The sequence below is a fragment of the Typopeltis vanoorti genome, chromosome 12, assembly GCF_054136105.1.
Source record: "Typopeltis vanoorti isolate ZY-2024b chromosome 12, IOZ_Tvanoo_1.0, whole genome shotgun sequence".
Lineage (NCBI taxonomy): Eukaryota > Metazoa > Arthropoda > Arachnida > Uropygi > Thelyphonidae > Typopeltis > Typopeltis vanoorti.
Genome location: NC_143560.1, coordinates 120,525,897 through 120,543,765, shown reverse-complemented (window position 1 = coordinate 120,543,765; position 17,869 = coordinate 120,525,897). Strand labels below are relative to the sequence as shown.

The 17,869-nt window shown below is 35.3% G+C and overlaps 1 protein-coding gene across 2 annotated transcripts in view; it reads left to right on the top strand.

The window, feature by feature from the left end:
* The window catches only part of Rad23 (UV excision repair protein Rad23), a 114,324-nt gene that overhangs the window by 13,924 nt on the left and 82,531 nt on the right, over nucleotides 1-17,869 (top strand). The window contains exon 2 of one of the 2 annotated variants that reach the window (XM_090401449.1): nucleotides 11,836-11,914. In XM_090401449.1, the coding sequence (XP_090257575.1) occupies nucleotides 11,836-11,914 (79 nt within the window). Of the gene's footprint in view, nucleotides 1-11,835; nucleotides 11,919-17,869 lie in introns of both variants that reach the window. The other variant, XM_090401450.1, reaches the window with a different exon arrangement.

The window sequence follows — 17,869 nt, the reverse complement described above, 5'->3', positions numbered from 1 at the left end:
AAGAAGATAATAAGAATAAATGAATGCAAAAAAGAAATTGAGATCTCAATTAAAGTCAAAACCAGTCTGGGTAGTAACTCCAAAATGTTTATGAATTATAGGACACTGAGGCAGTTGTAATTTAGTAAACAGCCTCTATATGCAAGTAGACCAATCATGAAAATTCTTCATGTATAAACTTTGTTGCATTTCGTGAAAGAATTAAAACAGGAATATAATTTTTTGAGTATTATATGCATTGTAACCTAGCATAAAACTTCCTACAGCCGACTGCATGGTCAGTGTTCATCAGAATTGGCTGAGCTTCCATAGCTCAGTTGGTTTGAAAGACCTAGGTTTGAATCCTCTCTATGACATGAGGAATCCTTATCAAGTGTTTTTGATCAAATGGTGAGTTAGCAATTTACAGACAAAAATGCATAATTTATAGCCAGTATCTTAATATTGGTTTTGTGAGAGGGTGCCTTACCTTTTAAAGGGGGTATCTTCTTTCTCATCTGTCAGATTGATTCATCAGACATACATCAAAAATGTAGAAAGAATGGAGTGTACTATCAACCAGTAAATCTGTGGACTGGTTTAGTGGTGATTTAGAATAGGTTGCTTATGTGTGAGAAAAAAAGGGTAGATGATAGAACAGAGCCTTGAAGCACTCCTGTATTGCTGATGATGAAGAGATGTCATGCATCATGATATGCATAAATAACCACAGAGAGAAAGAAAGCTGGCTATCTTACTACAGAGGAAGGAAGGCAATTTGTCTATTAGGTCTTGATTCCAAACTAGGGTAGATGTGATTAGACCATTGTTTATGGCAGAGACCTCTACACACATCCAGCTTGGTCAGCAGTGTTGGAAAATGGGAACTGGTTGACATTATGCCATTAAAGTCACCTAGGAAGATAAATTCGATATTTGGATATCTGGATTGCAGAAAGTCATGTATTATGGAGTTAGTGATTTTTGGGATTAGGAGGGCAGTGTATTTATGGTAATAATAATTATTATTAGCACCAGACCTACATGATGTTACACCCTGATAACCAAGAATGTAAAAATTTCAGTTATCATGGTGTAACATGAAAATAAAAATATAAAATCCTATGTAAGTAGCTAATACTAAATATTTGAAGACAGAAAATATGCTTGCATCCAAGTAAAATAATTATAGCAGAAATTGTTTGTTTAACAAAAAAAAAAGGGAATCTTATTACAAAAAAAGGATATGAAAAAAATAGGTTAAGTAAGACAAAGAAGGTAAAATAGCCTTTTGGCTTATTATTTGTAGTAATAACAATATAGTAGTACACCAGTTCAGTAATTCTATATTAGAGGTATATGTAAGTTCGGTTCGCTTAAAACTTTGATATTCCAGGTCTACCTACTCACTGATGAGACCTCAAAAAAGGTTGAAACCAGTCTGAGTAGTGACCTCTTCTCATAATGTAAAACAGTGTATATATATATATATATATACACATCTCTTAGGAGCTGTGTTTTACATTATGAGAGAATATTAAGGTTAGTGACGGAGCTTGCTCCACCTTTGCATGGAGTTGTCCTGGTGTTGTACTACCCAAGTGATTACTTACACTTGGGCTCGCCGATAGCTTTTTCGGCACGAAACTCTATGGATTTGATCGATTTCGATCCAAGTTTCGTACCCGGCTATAAAATAAAACGGGATTTACAATCTCCCTTTAACTTAACTTATGTTGCCAGTAAAATAGCCTTTTGACTTATTTGTAGTAAGACAAAGAAGATTAGTGATAAGAATTTGTATGTTAGAGGCTAGTTTAACACTTGAAAAAAAAAAAAAGGAGATTAATTTAGTATAGAGGCTAGCTTAAACAAATGACGATCGTTCAAGGTCAATTCCCGAAGTGAGACGTCGTCACGTGAGAGTTGCGTGCAAGCGAACCGTAGCATGTTTTGGGCAGAAAAACGCCACTTTAATTGATGGGTGAGATCGACTCCAGTAATGGGGTGGGGGGGTGGAAAGAAATTGAAGAAGGTGCCGATATGGGCTATGCAGATAAAAGGGTTAGGAAACCCCCCCCCCCCCCCACACACACACAAGGCTTTTTGATTCCTCTAAAGTTCCGTATAGGTTTTACAGGTTTTCCTGAGTTGACGGCTTAGGAGTTATCTCCGTCCGACACAACAAAGAAATAAAGTGCACGGAATTTCGATTCCGTGTTCCTAATACAAGAAACGAGGATCGCCATATAGTTAAAAGAAGGAAGATATTGTCTATGTGTTTCAACATCCAGTATTCGTAACAAGAGAAAGAAATCTGTTAAGAAGTCAGTGCCCACGTAGTGTGTTTCATAGCCGTAAAATTAGATGATCCTATGTGTGTCCGTAATTCAAGCATGAAAAGTAAAGATTGTGAGAGCCCTGCTTAATGCAAAAGGAACTTAGGAGTGATAGATCATAGAAGTGTTCGTTCTAGAAAGATAGAATCGAAAAGAGGTAGAAACTAGTGTAGAAGACCCAAGTCAAAAGAGGTACTGTAAAAAAATCTCGTGTTAACTGAAATTGTATGTATTTGTAATCACTATTCAATTATTGGACAGTTGAAGAAATTTAAGAAGAATTAAGCTAGGACTTTAGTATATGTCAGATTAGAATGAGAGTAAGCTTGATAATATTATTTAATAAGTATTCATGTGCCTGGGGATTTATGTATGTGTATTGTATTTGTATATGAGAGTTTTAAGGGTCAAAGGTATGTGTTAGCACAGCGAAATGATAGTTTAACCCATATTGTTTTAGAAAGTTAAATAGAGTAATCTGATAATATATGTCCATGGTAATACTGTACTATAGAGAATTCAGACTAGCTTAGGGTTAACTAAAGTGTTAATTTCTTCTGGGATTATATAGATTTTGTTGTAAGCATAGAATCTGTTATGGCGGCATGATTGCAAATCCCATATAGGATCTTAGTCTAATACTTGTATGTTGCTAATGTTAATTTGTAATTATTTTTCTTAGTATTGAAGTGATTTTATATAATAGAAAATTGAATTGTACCATGTTTAAGATTTTAATGAACTTTTGTTCATTGAAATTACAGTAGTCTGAAATTTGCTGCCCAATGCACCACTTGAAAAACGTACGAACCTAATCACGCAGTGGGGGGGGGGTATTTTGTTAAGTTACGAGATAAGGGTCATGACTGCATATTAGTTTTACACTCAGACATATTTTGGTAATTGCTCCTTGTTTATGAATTATATATCTTAAACTAAATGTCCTGAAAGGCGCAGTATAATATAAATATTAGAGACACTAAGGGGAGGAAAAGCTTGAGTATTTGTATTTGGGTGATATCTTGCACATAGATAAGGTTTGAATAAAGATAAAATAGAGATTCACTTGAAAGAAAAAAAAGAAAGTTTAATAATCGTGGATAGGGACACAACAATGGTGTTGAGACTCGTTGCAGGAGATCCCCACTGCCACACACAGTTTATCAAACCATTGATGTTAAACATTGAACTCATTCATTGTTTTCTCTCACCATACTCTCAGGCAATACATTCCACTCACCAACTCCTCTTCGTGCAAAAAACCTACTCTTCACCTCTCTCTTTTCTCACCTCCTTATACAACTTCCAGGGATGGCCTCTTATTCTACTCATCTCTAAATGTATTTTTGCTGCATCATTGCTGTTGGACTCTGCAATAGCCCAGTAGTATCACAGTCAAAACATTCAAAATTTTGGTGTTATATTCTGTCCCTGTCTCTCTTCATTCTTCATCATCATCATCATCCAATTCCTGACATGTAACCTCAAGGAGTTGTACAGAATATGATAGTACTACATGAAAAACTTACATCATTACTATCTTCCTATCTACAATTTTCCTCCAAATCAATCTGTTACCTGTCGAGACTCCAACATTATCAGATCTTATATTTCTACCTCCTAAGGCACTTTTTACTGTATCAATCCATTTATATCTTGGTCTTTTTCCTGTCAGCCTAGCAGAGAAGACTTTTTTTTTTTTTGCTAATCTTTCCTCTCCCATTCTAAGTGGCTATACCACCAGAAATTAGCTCTGCTAACGATGTCAAGTTCTTTCCTGATATTCTCATTTTTAATATGATATTGCCATTGATGCCATCTATTCACGCCCCTAATCTTTCTTAGGACCAGTGCCGGATTTACGTATAAGCTAAAAAAGCTACAGCTTAGGGCCTCGCAATAAATCCGGCCCTGCTTAGGACTCATATTTGTGGTCTCTAGTCTTTGGTCAAGTGTTTTATTTCTAACCCATTCTTAGAAAACATTTTCCACATTAATGACAACTCCTTGCTTACATTATATGTTTTAATCATATCCTCTCCCTACTCCTCCTATTCATAAGGCTCTTACTTGAAAGACATTGATGATGATGATGATGAACAGCCTATTTTTCTACCCGCTGTGGGGTGAAGGCTTCTCCCATTACGAGAGGTTTTGGGTCTACTACTCCCATGGTGACCCAATCCATATTGGGAGAGTGTATGTATACTTGGGTGAATGAATATATCAAGGTGGAAGACAGTCACAAGCATCCATGCCTACGTGCAGGGATATATATCATACTCTATATATAAAAAGATAAACCAAAACCTGTAAAAAGATAAACCAAAACCTGAAATGTTTCCATGTCATGTTTTTTGAAACATTCCAATGTCACGTTTAAATACACACACACTCTCCGACATGCAGTAATGAAAAACATTTGATATTAATTGCATGATAAAAGTATCACTTTTAAGATTGCATTAAAATGAACTGCCATTACTGAAAAGACATTACTGACGTTTTATTCTTCATATGTCTGTCTTTAAAACATCAGTAATGCCCTAAAAATCGAATAAAAAGCCAATGACATCATAAAATGGTACTCCTAAAGAAAATTAGTCAAAATAGCTATAAAAATTAATAACCTCTGCTATGTTGTCAGTAAAATGAAAGAACCTAAATTGTCTTGATCCATTGCATTGATTTGAAGAATAAAACACAGAAAATTATTATAAATTAGCAAATTTACTACTACTACTATTACCAAATAAATTCATTTCAAAGGCTGATCTGTGGTTATTTCGGTATTGATTATTTATTTCCACACATGTGAAATTCGATTTTATTTTTGGGAATGGACACAATAAAATTGTGCAGCCTCTCCCTACTCATCCTATTCATAAGGCACTTTCCTAAATCTGTTCTCATACCTCTACAAACTGGAAATCAATAGTTTGGTGATTCTCAATCTGTGTTGCACAGCTCCTCAGGGTGACACAGCAAATAATTTATGTGTATATTTTTTTCAAACAGCTACTTTGTTTTTAGGACACAAATATTTATTAAGTAGTTTGGACATAACTACTTAATAAATGGAACCGTTAGGCATTTCTTTTGGCCTAGGGATGCCATGAACCAAGAAAGCTTGGGCACCTCTGCTATAGTCACTCTTTCCAATATATCCTCCATCTCCGTGTTATGAGATTTTGCATGATAATCCATATGAGGGCGGATTATGGCTTCATAATCAGCCCTCATATGGATTATCATATTCTGCTTTTCAAAGTTCTCCTCATGATTGTCATAATCTGATGTATGTGATTCTTTTATAGCTTGAGCCATGTAACCCCTAAACTTCAGATCCCTGTCCACTACAACTCCCAGATTTCTCATCACCTCTACCTCTTTCAAAATTTCCTCACCAATTTTATACTTTACATCCCATTCTTATCTACTAAAATTCAAAACCTTACACTCTTTGACATTCATACAGCCTATTCAGATCTCTCTCTGCATGGCCATATCTTCTTGACTCTGCATTGTTCTTCCTAACTTTGTATCATCTGCAAATAGCTGCATACCTCCAATTGAATTCCATCCCAATGTTATTGGCATACAATACCTTGCTCCACCTTTGCAACGAGTTTCCCAGTGTTGTACCACCTTACCCCAGTCCTGAAGATACTTTCAGGTGCAAACTTTGTTTGCTCACACTTGGATAAAGGATTAAACTAAATTTATTATAATAATTGTCCCAAAGAAGATCCTTATAGCTTGCCACTAGTGACTTTCCTCTTCTGAGATACAGCATTTTTGTATGCATACTTTAGATATTCTAACAGCCACTCATCTCTGCAACTCGCTAATCTAATCACATCTGTTACTATTTAGTTACTAGCTTTTTGCATGGTGATTTTTCAAAGGCCTTTGCAAAATCTAAGCATATCTCTGTATATGCATCACCTTGTTATAGTGCTTAAGTAATATCTTAAAACATGATCTCCCTTTAACAAATTAAGCTTCTATCTCAGAGAAAATATTGCTGTTGTTAACTCCTTTCAGCTTAAATCCTTATTCCATGCTCCTTTCTTTTCCATTCTATGTCCATTCCATGCTATAGCTCCAAACTGTCTCCTAAGCTTTTTACAGTCCTTTCCCCCTTTGGGGAGTCATCAGTGAAGTAGTCCTTCCCTTAATGCATAGCATTATACATGTCCATAAGGATATGTGTTGCATTATGTGATACTAAGGCAGTTGATGTGAAGTCATTGCCCAGTCGTGAAGTGACTTCACGCGCAAACTTTGTTTGCTTTCACTTGGGTGACGGATGAAACCAAGAATATAATTTCTTGGCATCTCTAATTTATAGTATAGGATGAGCTGTGTAGTATCAGTAAATGACACCAGGTAACAAGGAGTGAATGTTAGAGAAATAGCAGAAGTGAAGAAAAAACTTTCAACTTCTGTCTCTAATCCAGAGTATTATGTGTGACACCTTTTGACTACTTGTATATGGAAATATGACTTCTGCATTACTTCAACGTTGGTATCACTTCTGAGTTTGGCTCCCAGTGATGAGACCTCAATAAAGGCCAAATCAGTCTGGATAGTGGCCCTTCCCTTAATGCATTATACTATACATGTCCATAAGGATATGTGCATTGCATTATGGGATACAAAGCAATTGATGTGAAGTTGTTAGCCTCTATATACAAGTAGCCCAGTCATGAAGTGACTTCACATGCAAATTTTGTTGCTTACACTTGGATAAAAGGATGAAACTAAGAATATAATTCCTTGCCATCTCTTTTGTTTGTTGCATTTCTTTTGATCTGCACTCATTCTTTTGTATACTCTGGCAATTGCAGTCGGTTGTGTTCCATCAATCACATTCTCAGCACTCTTCTGCTTAATACCTTTGGCTCCTTACTGCATTCTGCTATTTCTCTAACATTCACCCCTTGTTACCTGCTGTCATTTACTGATACCACACAGCCCATCCTATTACAATTTCTGTAGGTCCATATTTTCTCACCTCTTTCACTCTCTCCATAATCACATCCTCTACATTTTTCCATTCATAGTGCACTCATGAAAATGGACCATCCTTGAATGAAAACTGTGCCATTAACATTTGATTTTTGGGTTGTGTGAGTTTGTTCTTATTGACATTGCAAGCTGCAGATTACATAAAGTCAGATTAAACTATCAAAAATAAATGAATTTTTATTGAAATGGAAACAGTATTTTGATAAATAGTTATATTTTTACACACACACACATTATATAAAATAACACTTATATTTACGTCAGCTGTTCTGACAATTTTCCTTCTCCATAAATTTTTGTTTCGAAAATTTTAATTTACTTCAGTTTAAGGAAAGAAAGAAAGAAGGAAGGAAAATCTATGGACATGTTTCTTGAAGAGTTGAAGATGGTAGACTTTAGGGAATACATTTTCCTGCCACCACAGGTGTAACCTGTGTATTTGTGAAGTCCGACTTTCCCTGATATGGAGACAAACCTTGAATTTCCTCTTTGCGATCTTCTCTGGTTCAAAATTTCCGTGAGCCACAGAAAATCATAGAGTTACTTCTGTGATCATAGATTATGACTTTGCATTGTTTAAAAAACACATCAACTGTTTCCTTCTTATCTTCTCCTCCCTCCCTCCCACACACACACACACAGCACTACTATGGTATAGATTTTGCAACTACAGCATATCAGTGAACTCTCTTGCAAAGAACAGAGATAGATGGAATGAAAGAGAAGGAAAAGATGTGTTTGTTGCTAGATAATAAATGGATGTTGATTAGCAGCTTCTTATGTTCTTATAGTTTTGGAAGCATAAGGTAGAAGCATTTCTGCAAGAGAGAGGGAGAGATTGATTTGAGTGAATCTGTGAGAGAGGAGATTCATAATTTATTAAAATTATCCTTTTCTGGATTGCATCAAGCATTTTTAGGGAACTTTTAGGTGCATCACTGCAAATGTATGAACAGTATTCTGGGGTTGGGTGCCTTTGGAGATGTATGTTTAGTGTTAGCATTTTTACATATCTTGAGTGGAAAAGTGCACATATGCTGAAGAGACTATATATGTGATGTAGTTATGAAATGGTTAGAGTCATAAGAGCCCAAGTAGAGAAATGTCTTCATGTTTGGAGATGTGGGTAATAAGAGTAGGAGGAAGTAAAACAAAGTCTTTCTAGAGATAAATAAGATTGGACTATCGAATTATTCCGGTTTTGGGACCACATTTTTATTAAAGAAGACCGTTTTTTAAAACTAAACAAGTACTAAAAAACAAACCTGACAAGTTTTGTTAGTTGTCAGACTAACATCTTCAGGGGTAAAGAGAACCAACAGTTTAAAGCACAAACTATAAGAAATTACGAAAGAACAAATTCATTTGTTGGTATTATTAACATCAGAAAAGGTTCGTTAAAAAAAACGAATAACAGATCTATACAACTGTTAATGCGTGTTAGCCGGAAACTGCTGTTTGATGTCACGTTCTGTGGTTCACTTTCACTCTGTCCGAGGTCTGAACTGGTTAAATTTTTAATAAACGTTGACTAAACTTGATTTAAAATCAAACCTTGATTTTTGTTGCATGGCTTAGGAATTTTAATCATATTTGCTGCCTCTTTGAATTTTCTTGTGAAACAGTTTTTATCAATGTAGGTCATGTTTGTTCTGTCCCAGAGTACATCATGACCAGTAGAAGTTGTGTGAAATGCCAAGCCAGGCTTATGTTCTTTTTTTTTTTTTTATGTGCTTTCGATGTTCGCTCATGCGGATTTCTCCCAATCTCTCCGTCTGGCCTACATACCAGATACCACAGGAACAGTGAATATTATAAACTCCTGGTTTTTCATTGGGTGATGTGGAGGTTTCGGAAGATGAAGAGATTTTGATATTTTTTCAAGTGGTAGTAAAATCACTTTTATGTTATACTTGTAGAGAAGTTTGGCTAATTTATCTGTTACATTCTTGATATAAGGGACGGTGACTGCGTTCTTGAAGTCTTGTTTATTTAAGTTTCTCGTAGGTTCTGTATTGCGAATTTTCTTAAGTCTTAGTTTTGAAACCATTCAGTTGTAGAATCTGTGTTAAGTATTGTATTTCTTCTTTCTGCTTTTCTTCTGTACTGGGGATGCTGTATGCTTTATCCCTTAAGGTTTTTATGAGGCCTATTTTTTGCTTGGGGTGGTGGTGGTGTGAGGTGACATGAAGGAATCTTCTTATGTTTGTTGGCTTTCTATAAATGGAGAATGATAATCTGTTTTTTCTTTCATTTATTTCTATAAGGATGTCTAGGAAAGGAAGTTTTTTATTTTCTTCTAGTTCCAGAGTAAATTTTATGTTAGGATGTAACTTATTAAGATAGTCTTTAAACGTGGTCAGTTCTAGTGCTGTTCCTGGCCAAATGATGAAGATATCATCCCATAGTGGAGCCAAATTTTTGGTTTGATGTGCCAGTTTTGTAGAGCATTATTTTCAAAATTTTCCATATAGAGGTTTGCCAGAGCTGGTGAGAGGGGTGAACCCGGATATTGTACAGCTCTACGAACATTGCATAAAAAACACGTTTTTCTTTTACCAAGACAAACTCTGGGAATAAAAAGGACTAGCAATGGGTTCACCCATCTCACCAGCTCTAGCAAACATTGAAGTCTCCAAGGAAGATGACTTCACTGTTTCTGTAAATTTCCTATAGAAAATCAAGCTTTAAAGATAGGCAAGCAAAGAGATCAGAGTGGTTATTAGAATTTGGGGAGCATTTGAGATAACAAATGAATTTAATAATGTTTTATAAGAAAATTGTGATCCAGATCAGATGGAGATACAAGGTTTAATATTCTCTAACAAACGGGACGTGAGAACCAACAAATGTGCACATTATTCTTTCAGTGAAAGGAATTATGTAAAGTGTAATTTGGATAGTTGTGGTTGCTAGCTGAGTTATGTGGATAGTTGGTGTCTTGAATGTCTGTAAAGATTAAAAAAAAAAAAAAAAAAAAAACTTTTTTTTTTTGCAAGTGTTATTAATGTTTGTCCAGGCACTGTTACTTTTTATGTATTTTTTTAGTTTGATTTTGTTGGTTTCTTTTGGAATAGGAGTTGTTTATTGTAGTTTTATTTTATTTTATTTATTTTTTTTGTTGGTTCCACAGTAAAACTGTTTCATGTGTTGTCCTTCATTATTGGTGAAGAGGAAGGGTTAAGTATAGAACAAAGTATGCAACTAGGAGGTGAAAAACTTGCAAACCAGTTACGTGCATGCAGGAAGCCCAGTCTTCTGTCCAGATCTTTACAAACATTTTGTTCCCTTGGCATGATCTTTTGGAGCAAGTGCCAGCAGGGATATTTGCTAACAGGTTGGGAAGCCTCCCGATTCATTACTATTAAGTTTCCATGTACTATACCTGTTCCATTCCATGTTTCTTTGGAATTTTGATTTATATGATTGTAATCACAAATGGCGATTTTTCAGTTTTATTGTCTGAATCTGATTTTTACAGATGAATATTTTTGATATACAGTAATCTTCCTTTTATCCTACCTTTCAGTTATCTGAACAATGAGTTTGGATAATTGAAGTACTGTCAGATGGTGTTCTATGGAGAAGTCGGTTTGATATGCAAGAGTTTTTTAATTCAAGGGTCATTGTTTTGAAGGTCGGATAAATGGTAGATTAACCTACTTTCATGCCTTTTTTTATTTACTATGTTAGATCTGCAGAATCTTAAGTCAAAATATCATTCTCTAGAAATGCATGTTATGCTGTAAACTTGGTGGATGAATGATAACGATCTCAGATTTACAATCCATTAATTGTGATCTATTAATAGTTCTGACTTTTTATTTTTTATTATTATTTTTTTTATAAAAGACGGGCAAATTATTTTTAGGTACTCTTATGTTTTGTTGACTGAACTGAACAGATAAGGTTTTAGTAATGAACTTGCAGTGATGTTTTGAACAAATATTTTTTACTTCGAAAGTTCAGAGTGAAAAGTTCACATATGAGGCATATGAATATATTTTCTAATATACAAAACATGATACCAAACTATTTTAGCTTTGGGAACTTATACTCTTGTGAGTTGTACAGAAATTTCAAGTTATGGCCTACCATTGTGTCATCCTATCTTTTCTTTTCTCTTTAGCCACATATCTTTATTCATTTGAAAATGTATCAGCTTCTTTCACTGAGCAAGCAGTGAATCTAATTTTTTTGTTCCCTTAAGTATTCAGTTCTTATTTTATTCATTTATTCTGCACTCTTATAAAATGAGAGGGTTTCCAATTGTAAGAGATTTAATGAATCTCTTGCAGCAGTGAGCAAAATCAAAAATTTTTTGCTTCAGTAAATGCTTTGCTAGATGTCAAATAAAATACGTAAAAAAGCTTTTGCTAAAAACTGTGCAATATTTAATTGGCAAAATTTCTTGTAATACTCTTATAAGTGAAATATTCAGTTTCATTTTTATATAAAATTATGTATTTATTATTATTTTTAGGTTAAAAGCTTCAAAGAAAAGATAGAAACGCAAAAAGGAAAAGATTACCCAGCATCATATCAAAAGTTGATTTATGCAGGCAGGTGTATATTTAAACAAAATACCATGTCTTTCATATCACTTAAAACTGTTATGTGTATTCTGTGTATAGTTTTGTGAAGCAGTGTCCAAATTTAGCACTATTACTGTCCGACTACAGATCCGAGACCCTAGTCTGGCAACTTGCCAAGAAGAGTCAATTCATGCTGAAGGAGAGAAAGAAATAAAGGATGTAAGAACTGGTCACCAACATGCAAAAGCATGTGCTTTATATGTGAAATTTTCAACTGTTATACAAGTAAAATAGTTACTGCTTTAAAAACTACAATGTTCATAAAAGAAAATTTAATTTTCCGACTTGTAAAATAAACAACTCATCCCAAAGGCGGATTGATTACCCTATTACCGGAATGGATTCTCCTTCTCCTGACATATATAGAAGTGTCGAAGGGTTTTGCATCTGTGGGCGTACAGTAAATCATAATGTGAGTGTACAGGCAATATATACCATGTTGCCAAAAGTGTCTGGACAGCAACTGTTTGTATTTCGCAGTGCTGTCAATACGAGGTCGGTCCTCCTTTTGCTACTCTGTGGGTGGAATTTGTTTCCATTCTCCTGCAGTATGGCAAACAGCTGATGAGTATTAGTTGGGCAAGTAAGTCTGGCACGGAACCTTTTCCCCAGCTCATCCCAAAGATGTTCAGTAGGGTTGAGGTTAAGGCTTCGTGCTGGCCAGTTTAGTTCTTCCACCTCCATGTCTTCAAACCACAGAGCTAAGGATCTTTGCTTTGTGAGCATGTGCATTATCGTGCTGATACAGGAATGGCCTATTCCAAACTGTTGCCTCAGTGTGGAAAGAATGGAATTTCTAAAATGTCATGATAGGTGTCAGAATTTAAAAATCTGGACTGAGAAACCAATGGACCCAGTCCAAACCAAAAAAAAAAAAAAAACAGCTCCAGACCATTATGCTACTGCCCCCGAATTTCATGGTCAAAACAAGACATTTCTGTAAGTATCATTCACCAGGTCCAGACACATCCATTCATAGCTCCACAGAAACCTCTTCCATTGATACACAGGCCAATGAACAAATTATTCCAGACGACATGGGCATTGGCAGGTGTAATCAAGGGCTTGATTACACTTACCCATATCATCTGGGATGGTGCAAACATCACCATCATTGGCCTGTTGATTAATGGAAGAGGATTCTGTGGAACAATGAATAGTGAATGAATAGTGCACGATCTGGCAATCCGATGGATCTCTAGATCTGGTGAATAATACTTACAGAAATGTCTCTTATTGACCATGAAATTCAGGGACAGTAGCATAATGACCGAACTTGTGGGCTCCGATATCATACCACATTTGGACAGGCTCAACTCTTTTTTTCTCCACTGCTAATCCTTATATATGGTGTTGTGGGTGGGTGTCATGAGGATGAGGTAATTTAGAGTTATGGAGGTGTCTTTGGACAATATTTGTGCAGCCTATACTACATATAGTAGAAATATTTTTAAAATTTTTTTAAATAACGAAACCTGTGGTGCGATCATAATTAAAAGAAACACGTTAACCACAGTGAAATTTATTTAATTGTAAATATTTCATCCTAAGTATCTTAGGACATCATCAGTACAGTAGTTTAAAACAATAATAGGAATAACATACAGTTAGGGCACATGATTACAATAGAATCTCATTAAACATGTGTAACGTGCTACAGAAGTAAAAAAAAAAATTCTACTGAGTTTCACACAAAAATTAAAGACATTCAACTATCAAAAACTGACTTGTTAATCAGCTTCGACATTGTCTCCCCCTTCAAAAATATTCCCCATAAAGAAACAATAGAATTACTAACTCAAAAATTTCCGTCTGATATAGTTGAATTGTTCAAGTTTGTTATTGCATCAGGTTACCTCACCTGGAAAGGTCAAATTTACAAGCAAGAAGAAGGAACAGCAATGGGATCTCCTTTATCACCAAACCTAGCAAACTTGTTTCTAGAACACCTTCAGGAAAAAATATTCACTTTTGAACCCAAACCAAAAATTTGGTTAAGATATGTCGACGACATATTTGCAGTCTGGGATCATCCCGAACATGAATTACAACTGTTTCTAGATAAAATTAACCTTCTTCTTCTCGCATCAACTTTACATTAGAAAAAGAATCTCCACAGGGTATCTCCGTTTTGGATTTACACATCCAAAGAAAAGAAGACGGTTCCATTGCCACGTCTGTCTTTCGCAAGCCTACATTCTCAGGTCGCTACATTCACAATTCTTCCGCTCATCATCCATCTCAGAAATCTGGCATTATTAAATCAATTGTTTCCAGAGCACACAAATTCTGCTCCTCTGAAGAATCTTTAAACCAGGAATTAGAAGTAATCAAAAATACAACCATCCTAAATGGATATAATCCTAAAACATCTCAAAAAATCATCAGTCACTTCTCCACACATCAAACCAGACAGGAAGAAGTCCATAGGATTCCCATACCTCACGTTAAAGGCATCTCTGAACGTCTTTCTAAAATTATGAAGAAATACAAATTTGCCACTACTTACAAACCTATCAACCAAATTTACAACTTGTTACCTTCTCCTAAGGACAAACTCTCACCTTTGATGTTGCCTGGTGTTTATGAGATTCCATGCTCATGCAAATTGTCATACTTTGGACAGACAGATAGGTCTGTTCAGAAACGCATCTCGGAACATCAAGACCACATTCGTCTTTTTAAACCACAGAAATCTGGCCTCTCTCAACACTGAATTGAAAATCCAAACCATAGGATCCATAGGATCCATTGGGAAAAGTCTAAACTTTTACATAGATCTTTATATAAACATGAACGTTTATACAGAGAAAGTTCTGAAGCCCTACTACACAGACCAAACTTAAACCGCAACGATGTTCTTACTGTTCCTAAAGTATGGGAAATTGTCATACAAAATTATGTTAAATAATTTTTTTTTTACTTCTGTAGCACATTACGCACGTTTAATGAGATTCTATTGTAATCATGCACCCTAACTGTATGTTATTCCTATTATTGTTTTAAACTACTGTACTAATGATGTCCTAAGATACTTAGGATGAAATATTTACAGTTAAATAATTTTCACTGTAGTTAATACGTGTGTTTCTTTTAATTTTAATTAAGTAGAAATATTGTTCTTGATACAGTGATCCTTTCTTCTAACCTATCATTAATCTAAGAGGGCTACGGATAAAATTGCTATCTTTTTAGTAGTGGATTGTGGAAAAACAAGTTTTAAAAAAAAAATTTTAATGCCATTCTTGGTGTTAATTCTTTTTTTCTCGCAACGACCTGCTTCAGAATGAATTTCTCCTATCCCTTAGGATAAAAGAAATCCATAGTTAAGAATTCCCTAGTTATTTTATACCATAGTTATTGTGTAAAATAAGTTATATGTTGAGAGGAAACAATGAACTTGTTCATCTGATTTGATTAAAAATCTCTTCAGTTTTCCAAAAGCTGACCATCCCATTCCTATTTTCTTCTTTTCACTTCTTCCTTGACTCCTTGTGTCTTCATTGTTAACAATTTTCATAAGTGTGCATATTCATCTACTATTCCAATTTCTTTATTGTTTACCTCAATAATGCTGTCTTTCATTGTATACTTTTTGGTTTTCTCAAAATGAACGTCTAATCCAGTTTCTATGATTTAGTCATTAGTTCTGTCATTTCTTTTAAATCTTTTATATTGTTCACAATAATAAGAATATCATCAGCAGATCTGCAAATTGCTCACATTCTATAACAATGTTACCATTGAACTAGACAGAGGGAATGGATACACCATGATACTTTTGGATTTTGCTAAAGCTTTTGACAGAATACAGCATAATAGACTGTTGCATAAATTAGAGCAAATGAGTTTGGATTATAGAATATTAGCATGGATAAGAGGATGGCTGACTGACAGATATCAAAAAGTGGTATATACGGGGGAGAAGTGAGCCTTCAAGATTTAAGGTAACAATTGTTATACCACAAGGATCAGTGCTTCGTCCACTGTTATTCAGTCTGTACATTGATGATTTTGGAAAGGATTTGACGTTACATATAGCTATTTGCTGATGATGCAAAGATAGGTAGGGTAATCCGGAATGCTGCTGATATGCAGTACTTGCAGAATGATTTGAATAAGCTGGAATTGTGGGCATGGGAAAATGGGTGTCAGTCAATGTAGTCATTCACTTCGGCGCAATTAGATAACCAGTTGTTGTATTATATTGGTGGGATTAGGCTAGAAGAAACTGATGAGGATAGGGATCTTGCAATGTTAATAGATAGGAAACTGAAGTTCAGCAGCCATTTGGCAAAGATTGCAAATACAACTCAAAAGATAATTGCAATGCTGAAACGAATGTTCACAAAATAACATCCTAAAGATAAGGATGTTATTTTGCCTCTTTACAAGGCCTCGATAACACCTCACTTGGACTATTGTGTGCAGGTCTGGTTTCCATTGTAATTCTGATGTATTGGAAAGAGTACAAAGGAGAGCGTTAAAAATGCTATCAGGATTATGGAATATTGAAGACAGATTGAGAATTTGTAGACTGCAGACACTAGCAAACAGAAGAAAGAGGGGTGATATGATTGAGACTAACAAACTTCTGAAAGGATCATACAGGATTTCAATTGATGGGATGTTTCAATTTATGGAGGGTGGGGAAAGGATGAGAGGGCATCCTTAGAAGCTGAGAATGAAAGCCTCTAAGAAGGGGTGAGGGCTAGATTTTTCTCTCAGAGAGTGGTGCCTTTGGATGTTGTGAGTGCAAGCAGTGTGAATGAATTCAAGAATAAGTATGATAGCTGGCATGTGTAGTATGTGGCCTTCCTTGATGAGTCTCTGACTCCCTGGAGGTCTCTCTTAATAATAATAATAAATCTTAAACAGCTCTCAGATGTGAACTGTAGACTAAAATACACGTTGACTATTGACAAAAAAATGAGAGTTTGAGAACAGGAACCAAACCTTGAAGAAAACCCTGATTGATTCAACCAGAGAGGCATGTAGTGCGGTGGTCTGCAAGGATAGAAAAATCAGAACTCCATGCTGGACACAGGAAGTTAAAGAGGCAGTGAAGGAAAAGAAGAAAGCATATCAAAAGTTCCTTGCAAATAAGTCATCTAGTGCTCTTAGATAACACAGAGACAACTTAAGAAAGCTAAACACTGTGTAAAACTAGCTAAACAAAAGTCATGGGAAAACTTTGGTAAGCACATAGAAAATAAACATCAAGTGCCTAAGAGCGTTGTAGAGGGAATTAGATAATAAAGGTGACATGAAAACTGGAGAAAAAGATATCCTTGAAATATAGAGTAATACAAAAAATTGCTAAACGAAATAATCAGTGACAGCACAGTGGTGAAAAACACTCAACAGGCATACAGTCAGGAATACATATTCATACTTGAAGTAGAAAAAGCCATCAAAGGCTTGAAATGTTGGCAGGCAGCAGGAGTAGATGATATTCGACCAGAAATCCTCAAGTATGGAGGTATAAAAGTCTTACAGTTGCTGCACTACATAGTTCAGAAGCCCTGGATAGAGGGACGAATTCCAGATGATTGGAGTAGAGTTCTGGAAAAACTTTTATTGGGATTATATTGATCAAGTGTATATAATAAACAACTAAGTTATACCAACTAGTTTCACCAACTAAGTCTGTTGGCATCTTCAGGGTACATAACTGATGTAAGGCACTGAAAAGTAAAAAACTGTTACAAACTAAAATCAACCGATTCCAATTATATTAAACAAAGAACAGAGTGCGTACAATACATTCATAGAGCATGGATGATCTCACTTGTTGTTATTTAGGAACGTTCTATAGTTGGCACTATAATTCAGTTCTGGCGAGTTGAAGGATCTGATAAGGGTCTTCCAGATCGCGGGCAACTGTTGTGGCCTCCTTAAAAATTCGGGAGCGGAAGTACT